The sequence below is a fragment of the Ruditapes philippinarum genome, unplaced genomic scaffold, assembly GCF_026571515.1.
Source record: "Ruditapes philippinarum isolate M1 unplaced genomic scaffold, ASM2657151v2 ctg1973_1_1_1_1, whole genome shotgun sequence".
Lineage (NCBI taxonomy): Eukaryota > Metazoa > Mollusca > Bivalvia > Venerida > Veneridae > Ruditapes > Ruditapes philippinarum.
In genome coordinates, this window is record NW_026853009.1 from 151663 (window position 1) to 168602 (window position 16940).

Sequence of the window (16940 nt, forward strand, 5' to 3'; positions counted from 1 at the left end):
AAAAGTACTGAAAATATTTTTATGCAACTTGACATATGGGTAGATGGCAGTCTTGAGATTATGCACGTCTTTTTCTTTTCTTCCTATATTGAAAATTCTGGTTGCTATGGCAACAAATAGGCTGATAATATGGCAAATTTTACACATAAACTGGATCCAGTGATAAAGCAAAAAGAACTGGAAATATTTTTATGAAACTTGACATATGGGTAGATGGCAGTCTTGAGATTATGCACGTCTTTTTCTTTTCTTCCTATGTTGAAAATTCTGGTTGCTATGGCAACACATAGACTGAAAATATGGCAAATTTTACACATAAACTGAATCCAGTGATAACTCAAAAAGTACTGGAAATATTTTTATGAAACTTGACATATGGGTATATGGCGGTCTTGAGATTATGCATGTGTTATCTGTTCTTCCTATTTTGAAAAAATATCAGTTGCCTTGGCAACAAATAGGCTTAAAACATGGCAAATATAACAATATTTGTGATAAGTCAAAAAGAGCTGAAATTTTTTTATGAAATTGCATCTTTAATTCAAGAGTTATCTCCTGTTTAAGAATTTTGCTTTTAAAATGTTATATTTTGGTAACAGGGATGTTTCAAATATTAACTTTAGAGTGTCCTTCAGTCCGTCTGTCTGTCTGTTCATAAAAACTGTTTCCTGTGATCACTTTTAAAGAACTTTTCCAACAAATTACTTAAAATAGAGAAAACTTGAAACATTAGTGAATGGCCCTTCAGAATGTTGATGGGGTTCTAACCGGTAGGGGACTTATGGATTGCTTGCAATACTATGATAATTGCTTGTTCAATTTGGTATGGAGTTTAACAATATCATGTCTTAATGCTTAAAAATAGATAATAAGGTAAAGAGAACAATAATTGTATCAGCTGGGAATTGCAGTCTCCTTCAATGTTTAATGTGTCAGTAACAACATATGTTTCTATGGAATTTATACTTTCAAAACTACTTCTGTAAAACAAGTTTCAATAGTATCATTCACTAACTAAAGGCACATGTATAATTGATCATAGTTCTAACTTTTTTCATTCCAATGCTTTCATAACAAACAGTTTAGGTGAATAAAAAATGACACCAATACTAGTATGTCACAATAAATAATTGTCAAAATATACAGGTTTTTAGCAATTACTACACCTCCTGACACAATTTATGAATACACCAGTCAAGTTCAGTAATTGTATGTAGAAACAGTGACACTCTACAAGCCAGGTTCCCAGGTATAAGTTATACACAACACACTGTCTTATATAATATTTCATAATGCTGCACATTTATTAATGCCATTTTTATTGAATAAACATGCGTTTATATAATCCATGAATATGACTGCTGTAAATTTGTGAAAAACATTTTCATTTTTCTTCAGATAAAGACATTTTGCATTATAAATTTGTTAAAAATATTTCTGACAGGTTATTATAAGCATGTATAAACGGTTGTTTGTAATCTAGTCCTTGCCATGTGGCCTGTTTTCTTCATCAAACCTATCCTGTAGTCTGCTGCATTTACAAAACACACTTTGTTTATCATGTAGTCTGGTTTCTTTACAAAACACAATTTGTACTTTCACTTTACAAAATGCACTTTGTATAATCATCACATAATCTGTTTTTCATACAAAACTCTACTCATCACTGTGTTTACCATATAAAATATCAGATAAAGTATCTTTGCTACACCTGAAATCTTTCAGACACTGTGGTGAACATGATCTGAACATAAAAGGCAAGTTCTTGATACCAAATAGTTCTGTAACAGGTCGTATTATCCGTAGTCCAGGGCCAAACAGTGGCCCTCCACAACAATCACATTCTGATCGACTGAAACAAAACAAAAAATATTTTGATAATCATAAAAAATTAGAATTAGAGAATTACATACAAACAGACCTTTTTGAGGAGATTTTTTGACAGTTTATATATTATATCAAGATGAATTCATTTCTTAAAAAACAAAGTCATTGAACTCACCAATATATTTGTATTGACAAAAAATTTGAAAGTACAAAACAGATTTTATTCAGCCTTATAAGGAAAGCAGGTATAACAGTCGGCTATATTTATAGACATGATAAGAAACTGTTACTTAAAACACAAACAAAATAGAGGAACATCAAACCAGTTCAAAGAAGGCACTTGCATAGTTTTTTATACTTCTAAATAACCTCTCACAATTTTATAAAAGGTACACAAGTTCCAGATAAAGTATTTTAAAGAAATAACATATGCTTACTGTGCTACCATCCTCTGTACAGCTTCTGGTAATAAACCAGGTGATTTTCCCAGGTCAGATTTCATTATGTTTAGTAATACCAGATCCATCAACCTCTGCTCAATATAAACATTAAAGTTTTATTTTATTTTACACTTCATAAAAACAAATTTATGTTAATCCTTCAAACCATAATTATGTTTGAAAATATCTTAAACATCTTTGCTTGACAATATCAAAATTCTGTTATGTATTTGGAATTATTTCACATAAGAGAATGTTGAAATATGCTAAGGTTACTATAGACTAAAGTAGAATACAAAGTAAATTTTGAAAAAGATAATACCTTGAAGTTGTTACTTAATTTTGCTTTTCTTTAAAAGGATTTTTTAACACGACCCAATGTTTACAAAAATAAAGTATCTATTTTGATGTTTTTATTATGTATTATTATACTATAGAACTAAAATCATTGAAAAAAAAGTATACCGGCGTTTTTTACCAGACTATATTTTGGGGTTTTCCCCTTTTTTTTTATTTTTTTTGTCCTTTTAACCCCACAATGCAGAAAATAACCCAACAAGAGAAACAGAATGAATGACATCAAAGACATCTATTGTTATGAGAACAATAGACCAAACCCCATAATGTAGCTCTGGTTTGTACGTCCATACATGTAATTAAGACAGTAAATGGTGTTTGGTTATTCATCTTTTGTTTATCTATATCCTTTAATCTTGATAATGCCAGTTGGATAGACTCCTCAGCTATATAGAGCTAAATAAAACATTCCTAGTTTGTAACTAGAGAGTCACCATATGACCCTGACAGTGTCTAACATCGTTACAAAAATCATAGCTATGTATTCTATTTTACCTGTGGTTCATTATGAGTGTTTTCATGCCAGAATAATGGATGCATAAAATTATTTTTCACATTAAGTCTGTCAAGATCTAGTCGCAGGGCACCAGACGGCATGGCAGGTAACTGGTTCCCCTCAACGTTAAGCTCTCTTAATGACCTGTGAACAAAATGTTCAATATAGTGGGAAGATACTTGGCATTTCAACTAATATACTGTCTTATACGGTAATACAAATATAAAGATCTAAAGTTTGATCAAAGGCTCATACAATAAAGATAATAACTAACAATTTTCAAATCACTCTTGAATCGAAGTTTTCTGTACATAAAGAATTTAGTGATGAAGCACGACAAATTGTTGTCTTTCACTATCCTCAAAAACATAATAGTATAAGTTACATAAATAAACATAATCTTCAAAAACATAATAGTATACGTTACATAAATATGTTTCTCCTTTACTTATATAAGTGTCAATGGGCCTTTAAATTATATAAAATTCAGGATGATGTCAGCGGTGCAACAATGAAATAAAGTGACCACCTGAGTTAGCACTAACAACCTTTTTACAGGACTGCTAAAGTTAAGAGGTGTATAGCAATTTACAAAATGTACATTATAAAAGCTACAATAAGAGAATTATTATAAAAGCTAAATGTTGAAAGTTTTCTGTACATTTCACTTGAAATGTTGTTATTAAAACAATGTAATTTCTTTCCCAAAAGAGCTCTTGTCATTCTGTTCTAGCAGTCATTCTGTTCTAGCAAAGTGTGGTATTATAAAGAAAATAGTACAACATACTTCGGACCTGAGGCCCCTGTTTTTTTTTAAATGTGTGCTGGCTGAATGATCGATTACTACAATACCAGGAGGTCCTTAGTACTATGCACTATTTCTTAGATAGTGACACTCTACAGTTTTCCACACATAATTTAAAATCAATAAACATACACTAACATACAGTGCTATCTCTACAGAGTAACACTCTGTACTGTAGAGCAATAAATTCTACAACAGTTCCAATCAAAATCTAAAATAAGTTGTGTTGTAAGCATAGAAAATAAACATTAATATGAAGCATATTACAACTTACTCTAGATGACAGATTTCATTCTGTATAAACGTGATTCTATTGTAGGAGACATCCAGATAGTCTAAGTTAGGTAGTGAAAACAACCTGTAAATGTAACATAGTTTATATCTTAAAAAACAAAACAAAAAACAACATTTATATGACTGTATTTCTGAGGTTTAAAAAAGTTTTTACTCATTTAAGCTCATCAAATAAGCTATGATTATATGAAGCCTTTCTTCTATTGTATTTGTGAAATGGCCTTGCATAGCTTTAACTGAGAATTATGAATGTAAGGAATTTCAATATAAAATGTAATAAAACTAAGCATCAAGGATAAAGCCTAGACAGAAAACAGAGTTTCTTTAATTTAAAGGGATTCCATCAAGGTTTTTTGAAATGAAGGTACTCCAGGGTTTTTTCTGCCTAAAAACATAGAATTTGCAATGCCCTGAACCATTTATATAACAAAAAAACTCCTAAAATTTCGAATAATAACTTGCTTGGAAAACCATTGATAATTGTAAATTAGTATATTTCTCAGTTATTTTAAAAAATTTACTTGTATATAAGCAAATAAGGATCATATATCAAGTCATATATCATATATACTCAGTAACTTACCTGATAGGTAGAGACTGTATCATACAGAATGATACAACAAGAGTTCTGAGTTTCTTCAGTCTATGTATATCTGCAGGTAAGTCATGTAGCGGGTTGTTCCTTAACTTTAATATCTCTAGTTGACTTATCTCTAACACTGCTGTAGGGAAAGTCTACAAATATACATGTAGTGTTAATATCTAGTTGACAAACCACAAACAATACTGCGTTAAGATAGTATAAAGTAAACCCTTATTATATCACCTTGTCTAATATAACAACAGATCATCAACATTTACAGACACAACTTATTTATGTGAAGGAATGTGGATTTGTGTGACACAAGATCTTGGTATTATAATTATCAAGAAACACTTGTTAAGTAACAAGCTATCTTTAGAAGGCTGACATTTAACAACATAATAATTCTAAACCTAAATCTACAATAAGTACTTTGTAGTGTATCTTTGTCAGTTAATCTGTAAATTTTTGTATTTCCATTTCTATTAAACTCCCTACAAAGCAATTACTTCTTTTTCAAACAATCATAATTCTGTAACTATAAATATGGTTATAACAAGCCTATCATTTCATAAACACCATAATAATACACATGAAAACTTACCACAAAATCATTGAAGGACAGGTTAAGATATACAAGTTTTCTGGTCAATGGTGAAATATCTGGCATCTCGGCTATAAAATGTGCCTGAAATTTATATAAACAATAATCATTTCATTCCATATATCATTTCACTTCATATAAGTTCAAAAATCACTAAACACTTTTTACAGGATGTACCATTTCTAAGCCTTCTATTGTTTGGTCTGCAGTTTTTTATTGCAAATAAAAGAATATTGTCTAGTATTGTATGAAGTATGGGAAAACTTGTGGTCTATAATGGTCAATTTACAAATAAATGAATACATCCACACCATACATATTAAACTACAATAATTTACTTACAGATAAATTATAATTGTTACATATAACAGTCTTTCAATCATTAATTAAACAATATACTTGATTCATGAACTTATCAATTTATAGAGCTCTATACAATCCCTTTTTGTCTGGGAACAAATATCTAACTATGCTCACCTTTAAACTAAGAGCTTTTCCACCTTGTATAAGAGAATCTAGTATAGCTATTTCTGATGGTGTTATCATCCCCTCCTCATTGCTAGCTGTAAACAACATTCAGACATTGTTATAATAACAACAACAACAACAACAACAAAATCTTAATTTCATTTTAGAATATAATAAATATGAACCAGAAGTAATGATACACTACAGATGTAGTTTGCAGGAGGAAACAAGAGCGATCAGTAATCACATGTGTCGCCTCATGATAGCCAATTTCATGTTGGGTCAAATTTTGTGACAGACGGACAGACAGACAGACAGTGCACAACTAGACTTGGTACTGATCATTCCTGTAAAGTTTGGATAAAATTGCACCAGTAGTTAATGAGGAGTAGTCCGGACAAGCTTTTGGCGTATCTGGCAACACACAGAAAAAAAACACCTTTTTATCAAAGGGCCATAACTCGGCCAAAAATCATTCAACCGGAAAACCCGTGCAATGTGCGCAAGGACTTGAGCTACAGATCAATCCTGTAAAGTTTCATTGAAATTGCATTAGTGGTATAAGAGAAGTAGTCCGGACAAACTTTAAAATTAAAAATTATTAAAGGGCCATAACTCTGACAAAAATCATTGAACCGGAAAATGCTGACAATATGCACAACAAGACTTGGTACTGATCATTCCTGTAAAGTTTGGATAAAATTGCACCAGTAGTTTATGAGGAGTAGTCCGAACAAGCTTTTGTGTATCTGGCAACACACAGAAAAAAACACCTTTTTATCAAAGGGCCATTACTCGGCCAAAAATCATTCAACCGGAAAACCTGTGCAATATGCGCAAGGACTTGAACTACAGATCAATCCTGTAAAGTTTCATTGAAATTGCATTAGTGGTATAAGAGAAGTAGTCCGGACAAACTTTAAAATTAAAAATTATTAAAGGGCCATAACTCTGACAAAAATCATTGAACCGGAAAATGCTGACAATATGCACAACTAGACTTGGTACTGATCATTCCTGTAAAGTTTGGATGAAATTGCACCAGTAGTTTATGAGGGGTAGTCCGGACAAGTTTTGTGACGGACGGACGGACGGACAGACAGACAGACAGACGGACAGACAGACGACGGAGAAGTGATCCCTATATGTCGCCACTCCGTAGAGGCGACACAAAAATCTACAACAGCTTTGCACAAGTGATAATTTTTTCTCTCATCTGACCAACAGAACTATCCAATTAACAATGCTAGTGTAATAATTAAGGAGATTATTTTACTATTACGGACACCTCTTTGTAAAATGTCTGGCACTTGTAGACACCGTACAAGTTCCACATACAGCCTGATATGTTCAAGGCATGAAATACTGCAATATACAGGTGATATAACAGGTACTTACTGAAAGGTGATCGACTCCTGCCAGAGCCCTGGAAGTATTTGGACCTAGCAGAGTGAAACATAGCATCTGTAGCTGGCAGTTCTGACTCCCTATAAATATACCATGTTTAAATGATAATACATGTTAATGATGTTTCATTTATTAGTTACCTTACAAAAATTATTTTAGCAGACATTCCTCAGATTGTAGGATAGGAATCATAATATGACAAAGCAAAATGAAAAACAACCTGATCACTGATACATTGCTTGCTTACAAATCAACAAAATGAAACTTATCTTATGCCAATCAATTACAGTTATCAGTGTGTATAACTCATAGTGAGAAAAAAAAACACACACTCACACACATACACAAACAAACAAACCCTACTTATCATTCAGTATCTCAATAACCAAATGTAGAATATAATCTTATATCCGGAAAAAAGTTTCATTTAAGAACAAGATTGTGAGATTATTTGAAATATGTCACTCTCCTGTAAAATTTGATATTTATTTTCCATCTGAAGATATGAAAGATTTCTACAAAAAAATCTCATTAACAAATCATGCATTTTTATAATAATTTTCAGTATATTACTGAAATACAATACTTGTTAATTACCTTGTGGAAATAAAATAAAAGATTGTAAATATTTTATGATATGAAAATCTTTAAAAAAAAAACAAAAAAAAACTGAACAAAAAACACCCACTATCTTTATAATTGTACATGTATATAAATCTTTCAACTTTTTGCTTAGAAAATAAAACATATAAATTTTATAATAAAGAACACTGCAACAAAATTGTATTGGTAAAGAATTCGGTAAACTCTTCAGAATCATCATTTTTTTGTGGTTGGATTCATGTTTATTCAGGACAATGTATGGAGTGCACACACATGTGTTAGTGAATTTTCAACAGTTTTAGTTTAAAATTTTGTAATAAAATCATCATTGGAAAATTATTGGTGATTTGTTAACTTAGTTATACAACCAAACCACTTTTCAGTGATTTTCATATAAAAAAATCTGCTCTTAAAAATGTAAAAAGCTAAATATTTTTAAGGATAACCCAATATTTATTCAATTTCATTGTTATGAAAAATAATTAAAAAAATATATGAAAATATAGATTTGAAAAAATCTTTTCACACACATACAAATGGCACTTTCTCTTCAACTCTAATCATTTCATTTATTAGGTGACTGAGGAGTGGGGGTGGGGGAATGGAGATGTGAAGGAATGGGTGTAATATATCAGGAGGTAGGAGAACACAGCTTACTGTATCTGCTCTATGATTTTCTGTCTTTTACTTTGTTTTATCTCACTTGGTCTTTAAAAATAATCAATGAATTATCAATAGCTGATGTTGATATTTATTCTGTATTCTCTAATTAAATTATTTTTATTTACAATTTTGTTTTGTAGCAGGCTTACTTTTTTCCCCTTTACATACATGACTTCATGAACAGTGAAGTATACAAAATTCTTCATGGTGAAACAAAAAAGATATTTGGATTGCTAATATTATATAAGTATTAATTTGGTCAGTGTACTTTTATCAAATGATAAATTTAAGTATGTACATCTATAAATTGTCTTATTCCAAAATTTGTACCTAGAAATCTCTTTAATGGTCTATTAGAAACCTGAACAATTTAAAAACAAAAAAACTTCCCACTTATTTGCATGGAAAATGATTATAATCTACTAAGTACTAACTGTTCTAAATGTAATGATGGTAGAAATATAAATATATTATATAGATAATTTACACGACTTACTGTCTAACTTGTTGTTGTTGACTGGTAACCTCCAATGTGTCGTCTTCTACCAGGATAATTTCTGTATGTGGTGCTGCTCCAACCTGCAGTCATATATAATATGCTGATAGAATACTCATAGCTGATTAAAACATGTAACATATAAAACATGCTGATAGACTACTCATACCTGATTAAAACATGTAACATATAAACATGCTGATACACTACTCATAGCTGATTAAAACATGTAATATATAAAACATGCTGATACACTACTCATAGCTGATTAAAACATGTAACATATAAACATGCTGATACACTACTCATAGCTGATTAAAACATGTAACATATAAACATGCTGATACACTACTCATAGCTGATTAAAACATGTAACATATAAAACATGCTGATACACTACTCATAGCTGATTAAAACATGTAACATATAAACATGCTGATACACTACTCATAGCTGATTAAAACATGTAATATATAAAACATGCTGATACACTACTCATAGCTGATTAAAACATGTAACATATAAACATGCTGATACACTACTCATAGCTGATTAAAACATGTAACATATAAACATGCTGATACACTACTCATAGCTGATTAAAACATGTAACATATAAACATGCTGATAGTAATACACTACTCATAGCTGATTAAAACATGTAACATGTAAACATGCTGATACACTACTCATAGCTGATTAAAACATGTAACATATAAACATGCTGATACACTACTCATAGCTGATTAAAACATGTAACATATAAACATGCTGATACACTACTCATAGCTGATTAAAACATGTAACATATAAACATGCTGATAGTAATACACTACTCATAGCTGATTAAAACATGTAACATGTAAACATGCTGATACACTACTCATAGCTGATTAAAACATGTAACATATAAACATGCTGATAGTAATACACTACTCATAGCTGATTAAAACATGTAACATATAAAACATGCTGATACACTACTCATAGCTGATTAAAACATGTAACATATAAACATGCTGATAGTCACTACTCATAGCTGATTAAAACATGTAACATATAAAACATGCTGATACACAACTCAAAAAGTATTTAACAAGTAATTGTCAACATAAATAATATGGACATATGTATGAGGGTATAAACTATAATATAAGGGTATCAAAGTGTGTGGGAGTGTTTCTATGCTATCTGGGTATACTGATCCTCACTGGTTTCAACTAATTGGAGTCAATATGTTATAAATTTTATATTATTTCCTAAAACATCTTACAATCATCCTAATGATTAACATTTTATAATATAATTTGATACATGTATGTATTGAATTTGTATGTTGTAGTCACAAATTCAATACATACATGTATCAAATATATTGTATGTTGTTGTCTCAATGTTTATATGCTTTTACTATTTGGAAAGGAATATTTCCTCTTCCTTAAACATTGAATGACATGTATATTCTAATGTACAGCTCTGTTGTTTCCTTCCCTTTGACGGTTAATGTATACTGCCACACTGTTTCACTTTCTCTCTGTGAGCCTTGTTACTGTTCCCATGTCAAATACTATTACAATTAATGTGTAAACCTATATTACACATATATAAGAAATAAAGCATGATATTTTAACTTATTTATGATGTTACTGAAAATGTAGAGTTACAGCTGATAAAGGAAAGCATACTGTAGTATGTATTACAACTTTATGTCACATATATATTACAAACTTCATGACTTGGAGAATATTTAGGTAATGGTCGAATAACTGACTTCACTTCTGTATTCATTAAACTTCGAACATGTTGTTTTATCATGGCCGCCATTTCTATCAGTAACTGTCTTTGAGGAATTCTTGGTTCTGCAGCTGGAATTTCTTGACCTTTAAAACAGACATATATACATTGTAAATAATGTAGAAATACATAGTAATCATTTGTAAAAATATTCCCTTTAAGTAAAAAAGTACATCACAAAGAAATTTGATCATACAACATTCTTCTCTTGCAGATATAAAGGTAAAAGTATGAGGGGTAGCAGCCTAGTGGTTCAGGTGTCTAGGCACATCCTGATCAACGGATGGTGGGTTTGAGCACTACTAGAGTTATTTATAGAGAATAAACTCTGAAGCAATTAATATAAGTTGCAAGAACCTGTTCACATTAAAGCTTTATAAACAAATATATTTAAACTAAACATAAGTAAAAGCAATCCTTGAACACTTTTAGTAACTTGTATAGAAATTTATCTATTGGTTGCTAAGAGTTATTTATATATGTAAGTACTAGATGATGCCCATCAGATACACATGCTTCATAATTTATTTGGCTAGCAATCATTTTTAATGGTGTCAAGCAATAAATTATGGTTATATCAATTTACATTACTGCCAATACTTAATCTCTGTAGTATCTTGTATAGTTTTAGATAACTTTAAAGATATTTATCACACATCCATACCGATTTTGCAACTCCGTAAAAATGGTATTGCACGGCCGTGCTTATATTTTGACGTGACGTCATTAGCGCTATACAAACATAGTGTAAAGACGTGCTAAATATTAGCGTTATACTATAGGCGCGTTAATGAAAAATGACTCTTATTTCACTTCAAACAGTCTTTATTTTGGGTATGTGATAAATAGAATATTAAAGTCGTGTAATTTCAATACTGAATTTATTGCACTTGTTGAATAAACTAATATTATGCTCGCCAGAGGCTAGCATAATATAATTTTATTCAACTCGTGCAATAAATTCAATATTGAACTTACACTCATTCAATATCCTCTATTTATATCATAATATTAAAAAACAAGAACAGATTTATTTCTTACTTTCAGGTGTCAGATGTTGTAAATGAACTTCATCTTGTGTAGGTGGATAAATACATTCCTCTGCAATCAATTTAGTTAATTTCTTATAATTTTCCTTTGAGTATACCAACGCTCGCACTTTACGTAATGGAATGTTTCGTACATCAGCCACATCCACCATAAAGTTTTCTAGAGTAAATGCTGGTGGGTTATAAAACCTGATATCATCCACTATGTCTATAGCATGAGCAATCTCTGGATTTCTCCTTGGTGGACGTGCTGGCAGACCATCAGGTCCTCTTGGTTTGTATGGTTTAACTAATGACTTGCCATCAACGTAGGTTCCAAGACTTGTCTGGTCGCGAAATAATGGATCCAAAACAAATTTCTTTTCATCTCTACTTACATATGAAATATGACTGAGTGGTGAAGGATATGTGAATGTTCGAAACACAGATTTTCTTTGAAATGATTCTGACGGTGGTGGTGATACCTGGGAAATAAACACAAACACATGTTTGAATAGTCTCAAAATACAACATTGATATCAACTTACATAACAAAAAGTGACAATTGTAAGAAGCAAGTCTGAAATCTAAAAGCTCTAGGTAATAACATTTTACAAAACAAAAGTTGAATGTATGATCAATTATTACACTGGAAAACATACTTATACTTTAATTTCATTGCATGTACATGTATATTAAAACTAGAAATATTTCTGTAGGACACATAATATGCTCTCACTTCATTTGTAGGTCACAGTGAATATTTAATGCATTAAAGTCAAGTGCCAAATTATTATTATAAGTAATATATATAATTATAGTAAACACATGTATATTTAATAAGTTTCACAAACCTATCAGTAATTGATTAGACAAGGATTTCAAGTGTCAATGTTACCTTTTACCTAATGACCTTAAAATGGAAAGGTGTTGTCTGCAATGTCTAATCCAAATTAAAAAAACCCACCTAGGCTTCTGTTTTTTTGAGTTATTTGTTAGAAAATATTTCACACAAAGTGTCACTGTGACCTTGACAAATGACCCAATGACCTCACAATGAATAGAGGCTACCTAATGGCCATATGAAAAGTTTATACCAAGTTTCATAAACTTTGACATATTACTTAAGTAATTGAACATAATTTATATGTAAATAATTGGATTTCACACAAAATGTCTCAAAACCTGATAAACAGTGGTCATCTAATGGCCATGAGCAATGTCCCTATTAAAATCAACTTTAACAAACTTAGTCTTACTCCCCTTATATACATATATAAGCTACTGATTGGACAAGGAATTTAAACAAAGTGTCACTGTAACCTTGACAGTATGACCGAGAAATCAATAGGGGTCATCAATTTGCCATGGCCAATAGCCTGAACCATGGCTTATTGTTTCTCATTTAATTTTTTGATCCAACAAGGATCACAAGACATACATACGTTAAAACTAAATACCTCTTCTGATAGTATCAATAAAAATTCAAATCATAATAATAACCATGTATTAATAATCCAAATCTGTAAATATTATTTTGTACCATATCAGAATCTTAATGTAAACTGATGAGCAAATAAATCAATAAGATAATACAATGCACATAGTTACCAAACTAGGAACTACACTAGGTGTGGGTGAATGCCGAATGGTTGGATCTCTCGATCTATATGCTAAGTCATCATCTAGGAAATCAATAGACTCAAAGTATTCTGTCAGTTTAGAAGCAGCACCAGGTCCGCTAGGTGCAGGAGTTACAGGGAGGGGTGGTAGAGGCTTTGGTGCACGAGGCTTACGTAGCAGTTGTTTACCCATTGTTCTTAATCATACATTAGACAAATATTGATAACCTGAAATAAGAAAAAATAAATATTATTATATGTATTATAAATAAGACACATATTTACAAAATAAAAATTATGGAAAACGCATTAAAATTTAACATAGGGCATACTAATTCACTTCACTAATACTGGATATGCATTTAACTCAATTAAAAGTGTGTAACTGGTCATAAAGTTTCAATGCGGAAATCAAGCATGCCATAAATTGCACGATTGTCACAGTTATTTTGATTAAACTGGTTTTGATCTGTTGACTGTTTTCCATGATAGTGGTCAGAGAGAATTACTAACTACACCCATGTATTTGCCACAATAATGATTCACCACAGTGAAATAATGATTCACCACAGTGAAATAATGCTTTGACTCAGTAGGATTAAAGCAATAATTGTCAACAAGTGTGACTGGTCTTTTAATGTTAGATTTACTCAAGGAAAAGTAAATCAACTTTTTAAGAATTTGATATTGATTTAAAATTGATTAAAAAATGCACATATTTCTAAAACAATTGTTACTCCTTTAATTTTAACAAGCCTAAAATATATAAAGATTGTTCATAATATATTTGACAGCGGAATTTTCCTTTCAATCCCTGTAAACATTGTGATACCAGAGAGAAATAAAATGTTCTATCTATTTATAATTTAAACTGTTGATTAGCAGTAAATATATTGTTTTATATTAATTATGTTCACTCTGTCCTTGTTAATTTATTTACAAGTCAACCTGTTGTGTAATTTTTATAATAAATTGTGTTTGTTTTCATATTTTTTTTAATAATTCATTATTTAACTGTGACAAATCATTACTACTCTGTGGCGAGTCATGTGGGGAATCTATTTAGCATGGGACTCCGTGTTATCGACATACTTAAAGTTTCCTATATGTCTGTATTGAATTGACTTTAATAATGAATATTTGTATTGAATTGTATTTGGTGAATTTAATAATGAATGTTTTGTGTAAAGCAGAACAAATTTGACTAAACATTACATTTTTCATTGAATGTTGTCAAAAATTGTTCACTTCAACATATGCATGCATGACAGCAAATGACAAAATACTGACAGAATGTTGGTAATAGAGATGCGTCGATAATACAGAGTTAGAGTAGATGTTTTTATTTTTGCAGGTAGATCATTCATAGAGCTATTTTGGATTTCTTTTTGATAGCGAGCTCGACGAGCTGACCCGAAGGGCCTGCCCGCAAAGCGAGCTTTACGGTAACGCGAGTACCTGCTAAGTGATGGTTTTGAAAACTTTCGTCCGAAGTACCGAATTGGACACATCGCAACTTTTCGAATTACAAGATAACGATAAAAGCCGATGTACTCTGATTGAAAACGGAAGTGTAGACTGGTGTCCTACGCACTTATAGAGGAACCATAATAGAAAGTAGGAACCAGAATAAACGGAAGCAGTGTATAAAATACCGAATGACAATTTTAAAACGGAAAATGTAAAATAAAAATGAACGATTATTTTAAACAATCTTACGGTAAAAGAAAATCGAGCTCGCTTTGAGGCTTTGCCTTTTTCATACTATTCTTTTCAACAGTTTTCTGAAGCACTTATGAAAATTTGAGTAAGTTAGGTTTTTATAAAGGAAATTTTTTCTTCCAATTCATGAAAAAGTTTGAGGTAATTTTAGATTCGAGTTCTACTAGTTCTAGAAAGAAGTTCTACATCATACTGCTTTAAAATCGTTTGCGATCACTCCAAGCAGGCATACATTTTTAAGAGACAGCTTAGGCATGTTAGGCAAGTTTTTTTTATAATCAGTGATAATCAAAATTAAGAATAAACAGTGTTTGGCATAGTAAAGTAGATCTATCAAATATATTTTCCTATATCAGAGACAGCTTCGCTGTGAATTTAATACAAAAACAATAGTCTGTTCGTTTATGTTGCATTTTCTTATCTTATATTTACATTTTTTTCTAAAATTTACCTATTCGCGGCCATTTGTAAACTGTCACCATAACAAATCGATCTGGATCGTTAGACGAATGATACGAAAAGTTGAATACCACTAAATGCCAGTTTAGCCTAAAAGTGCGAAAAGATCGTACATGTGGTGTTGCCGGCTCGCCACGGCGAGCCGGTATTACGGTAGGATTTTACTGAGAAACAACCTAAAACTCCGAAGCCATCCAAAAATTTAATCGACGCTTGGCTTCCAGCTTTCTACAAAATTTATCTATCAGGGCTAGGATCCAAAATTATTTAGCCAATCAAATTTAATCTTACATAGCGTCAAAAAAACCTTCAATTTTCACGCCATTTTTAAAAATCAGCAAGTATTGTTTTGAGCGCAAAGATATAATAATGATGATTAAAATGTTTGTCTTTATGAATTCTTTTCAATAAATCATATTTACACTGACTTCTGATTTAGCGATTTCACCTGTTTTCTCTGTAGTAAGTTTTCGTTTGGTTAATTAACATAAGTGTACATCTGGTTCTGTGCATTTTTTATTTTTCCCTTTTTCCGGTCATTTTATCCTTTCCGGTATTTAGTGTATGTATTTACTGGCCGGGATCCGGGACGCCCGGGATCCGGGATCGTATAAGATATGGAGGAAAAACCTAATGAACTATATTTGTGTTGATTGTTGTCGTAATGAAAGACCATTAAACGCTAATTTTTTTTATTGTATGTAATGGACGTTAAATTAATTTAACTTAGAATATAGATATATTTAGAGCTATTTATTAACAAACTTAAAATGCGGAAATCACAATACTTGTAATTATATGCCTAATTAATTGGAAAAATCAAAGACTATTTTCTTGAATTGGTCAAATCCCGGGATCCCTATATGTTTTAAAACGATCCCAGCTTTTCTGAAAACTATATACTTGAACTGGCCAATCCGTGAGATCTATTTACATTTTAATACGATCCCGGCTTTTCTGAAAACTATATTCTTGAACTGGTCAATTCCCGGGATCCCTATATGTTTTAATAGGATCCCGGCTTATCTGAAAAACATCTTCTTAGACTGGTCAATTTCCGGGATCCCTATATTTTTTTAATAGGATCCCGGCTTTTCTGGCTGAATTGATTGACAACTTGTGTTTACTTTAGGACTTGTGCCTCTCATTCCAATACTAAATAACATACATGTATTACAACTTAATTTTGTATAAAGAGACATCTTTATGAAATCTACCTATCTAACATTTTGTGGTCAAGGTCAACAGGCCATATAGTAAATGTGCATAGAC

The 16940-nt window shown here is 31.1% G+C and overlaps 1 protein-coding gene across 3 annotated transcripts; it reads right to left on the reverse strand.

The window, feature by feature from the left end:
- Nucleotides 1-817: 817 nt before the first annotated feature.
- On the reverse strand, nt 818-15717 carry LOC132731401 (leucine-rich repeat-containing protein 63-like). Of its 3 annotated transcripts, none has more exons than XM_060717583.1 (14): nt 15661-15717; nt 13477-13715; nt 11879-12350; nt 10772-10923; nt 9044-9126; nt 8542-8592; nt 7273-7361; nt 5884-5969; nt 5407-5490; nt 4803-4954; nt 4200-4283; nt 3120-3264; nt 2265-2359; nt 818-1852 (listed from the first exon to the last, which is right to left on the reverse strand). In XM_060717583.1, the coding sequence occupies exons 2-14, from the start codon at nt 13678-13680 to the stop codon at nt 1657-1659; spliced, it is 1893 nt and encodes a 630-aa protein (XP_060573566.1). In that variant the 5' UTR covers nt 13681-13715; nt 15661-15717; the 3' UTR covers nt 818-1656. The 3 variants fall into 3 exon arrangements, with proteins under 3 accessions (XP_060573566.1, XP_060573573.1, XP_060573580.1); XM_060717590.1 differs by having other exon boundaries at nt 15642-15664; XM_060717597.1 differs by lacking the exon at nt 8542-8592.
- Between the last annotated feature and the right edge of the window lie 1223 nt (nt 15718-16940).

Coding starts and splice junctions, on each gene's coding strand:
- LOC132731401 (XM_060717583.1), bottom strand. CDS start 13,680: ATGGGTAAACAACTGCTACGTAAGCCTCGTGCACCAAAGCCTCTACCA. Junction 5,970..7,272: donor CAGGAGTCGATCACCTTTCA/GTAAGTACCTGT, acceptor TGTTGTTTACAG/CTAGCAATGAGGAGGGGATG. Junction 4,284..4,802: donor ATACAGTCTCTACCTATCAG/GTAAGTTACTGA, acceptor TTACATTTACAG/GTTGTTTTCACTACCTAACT.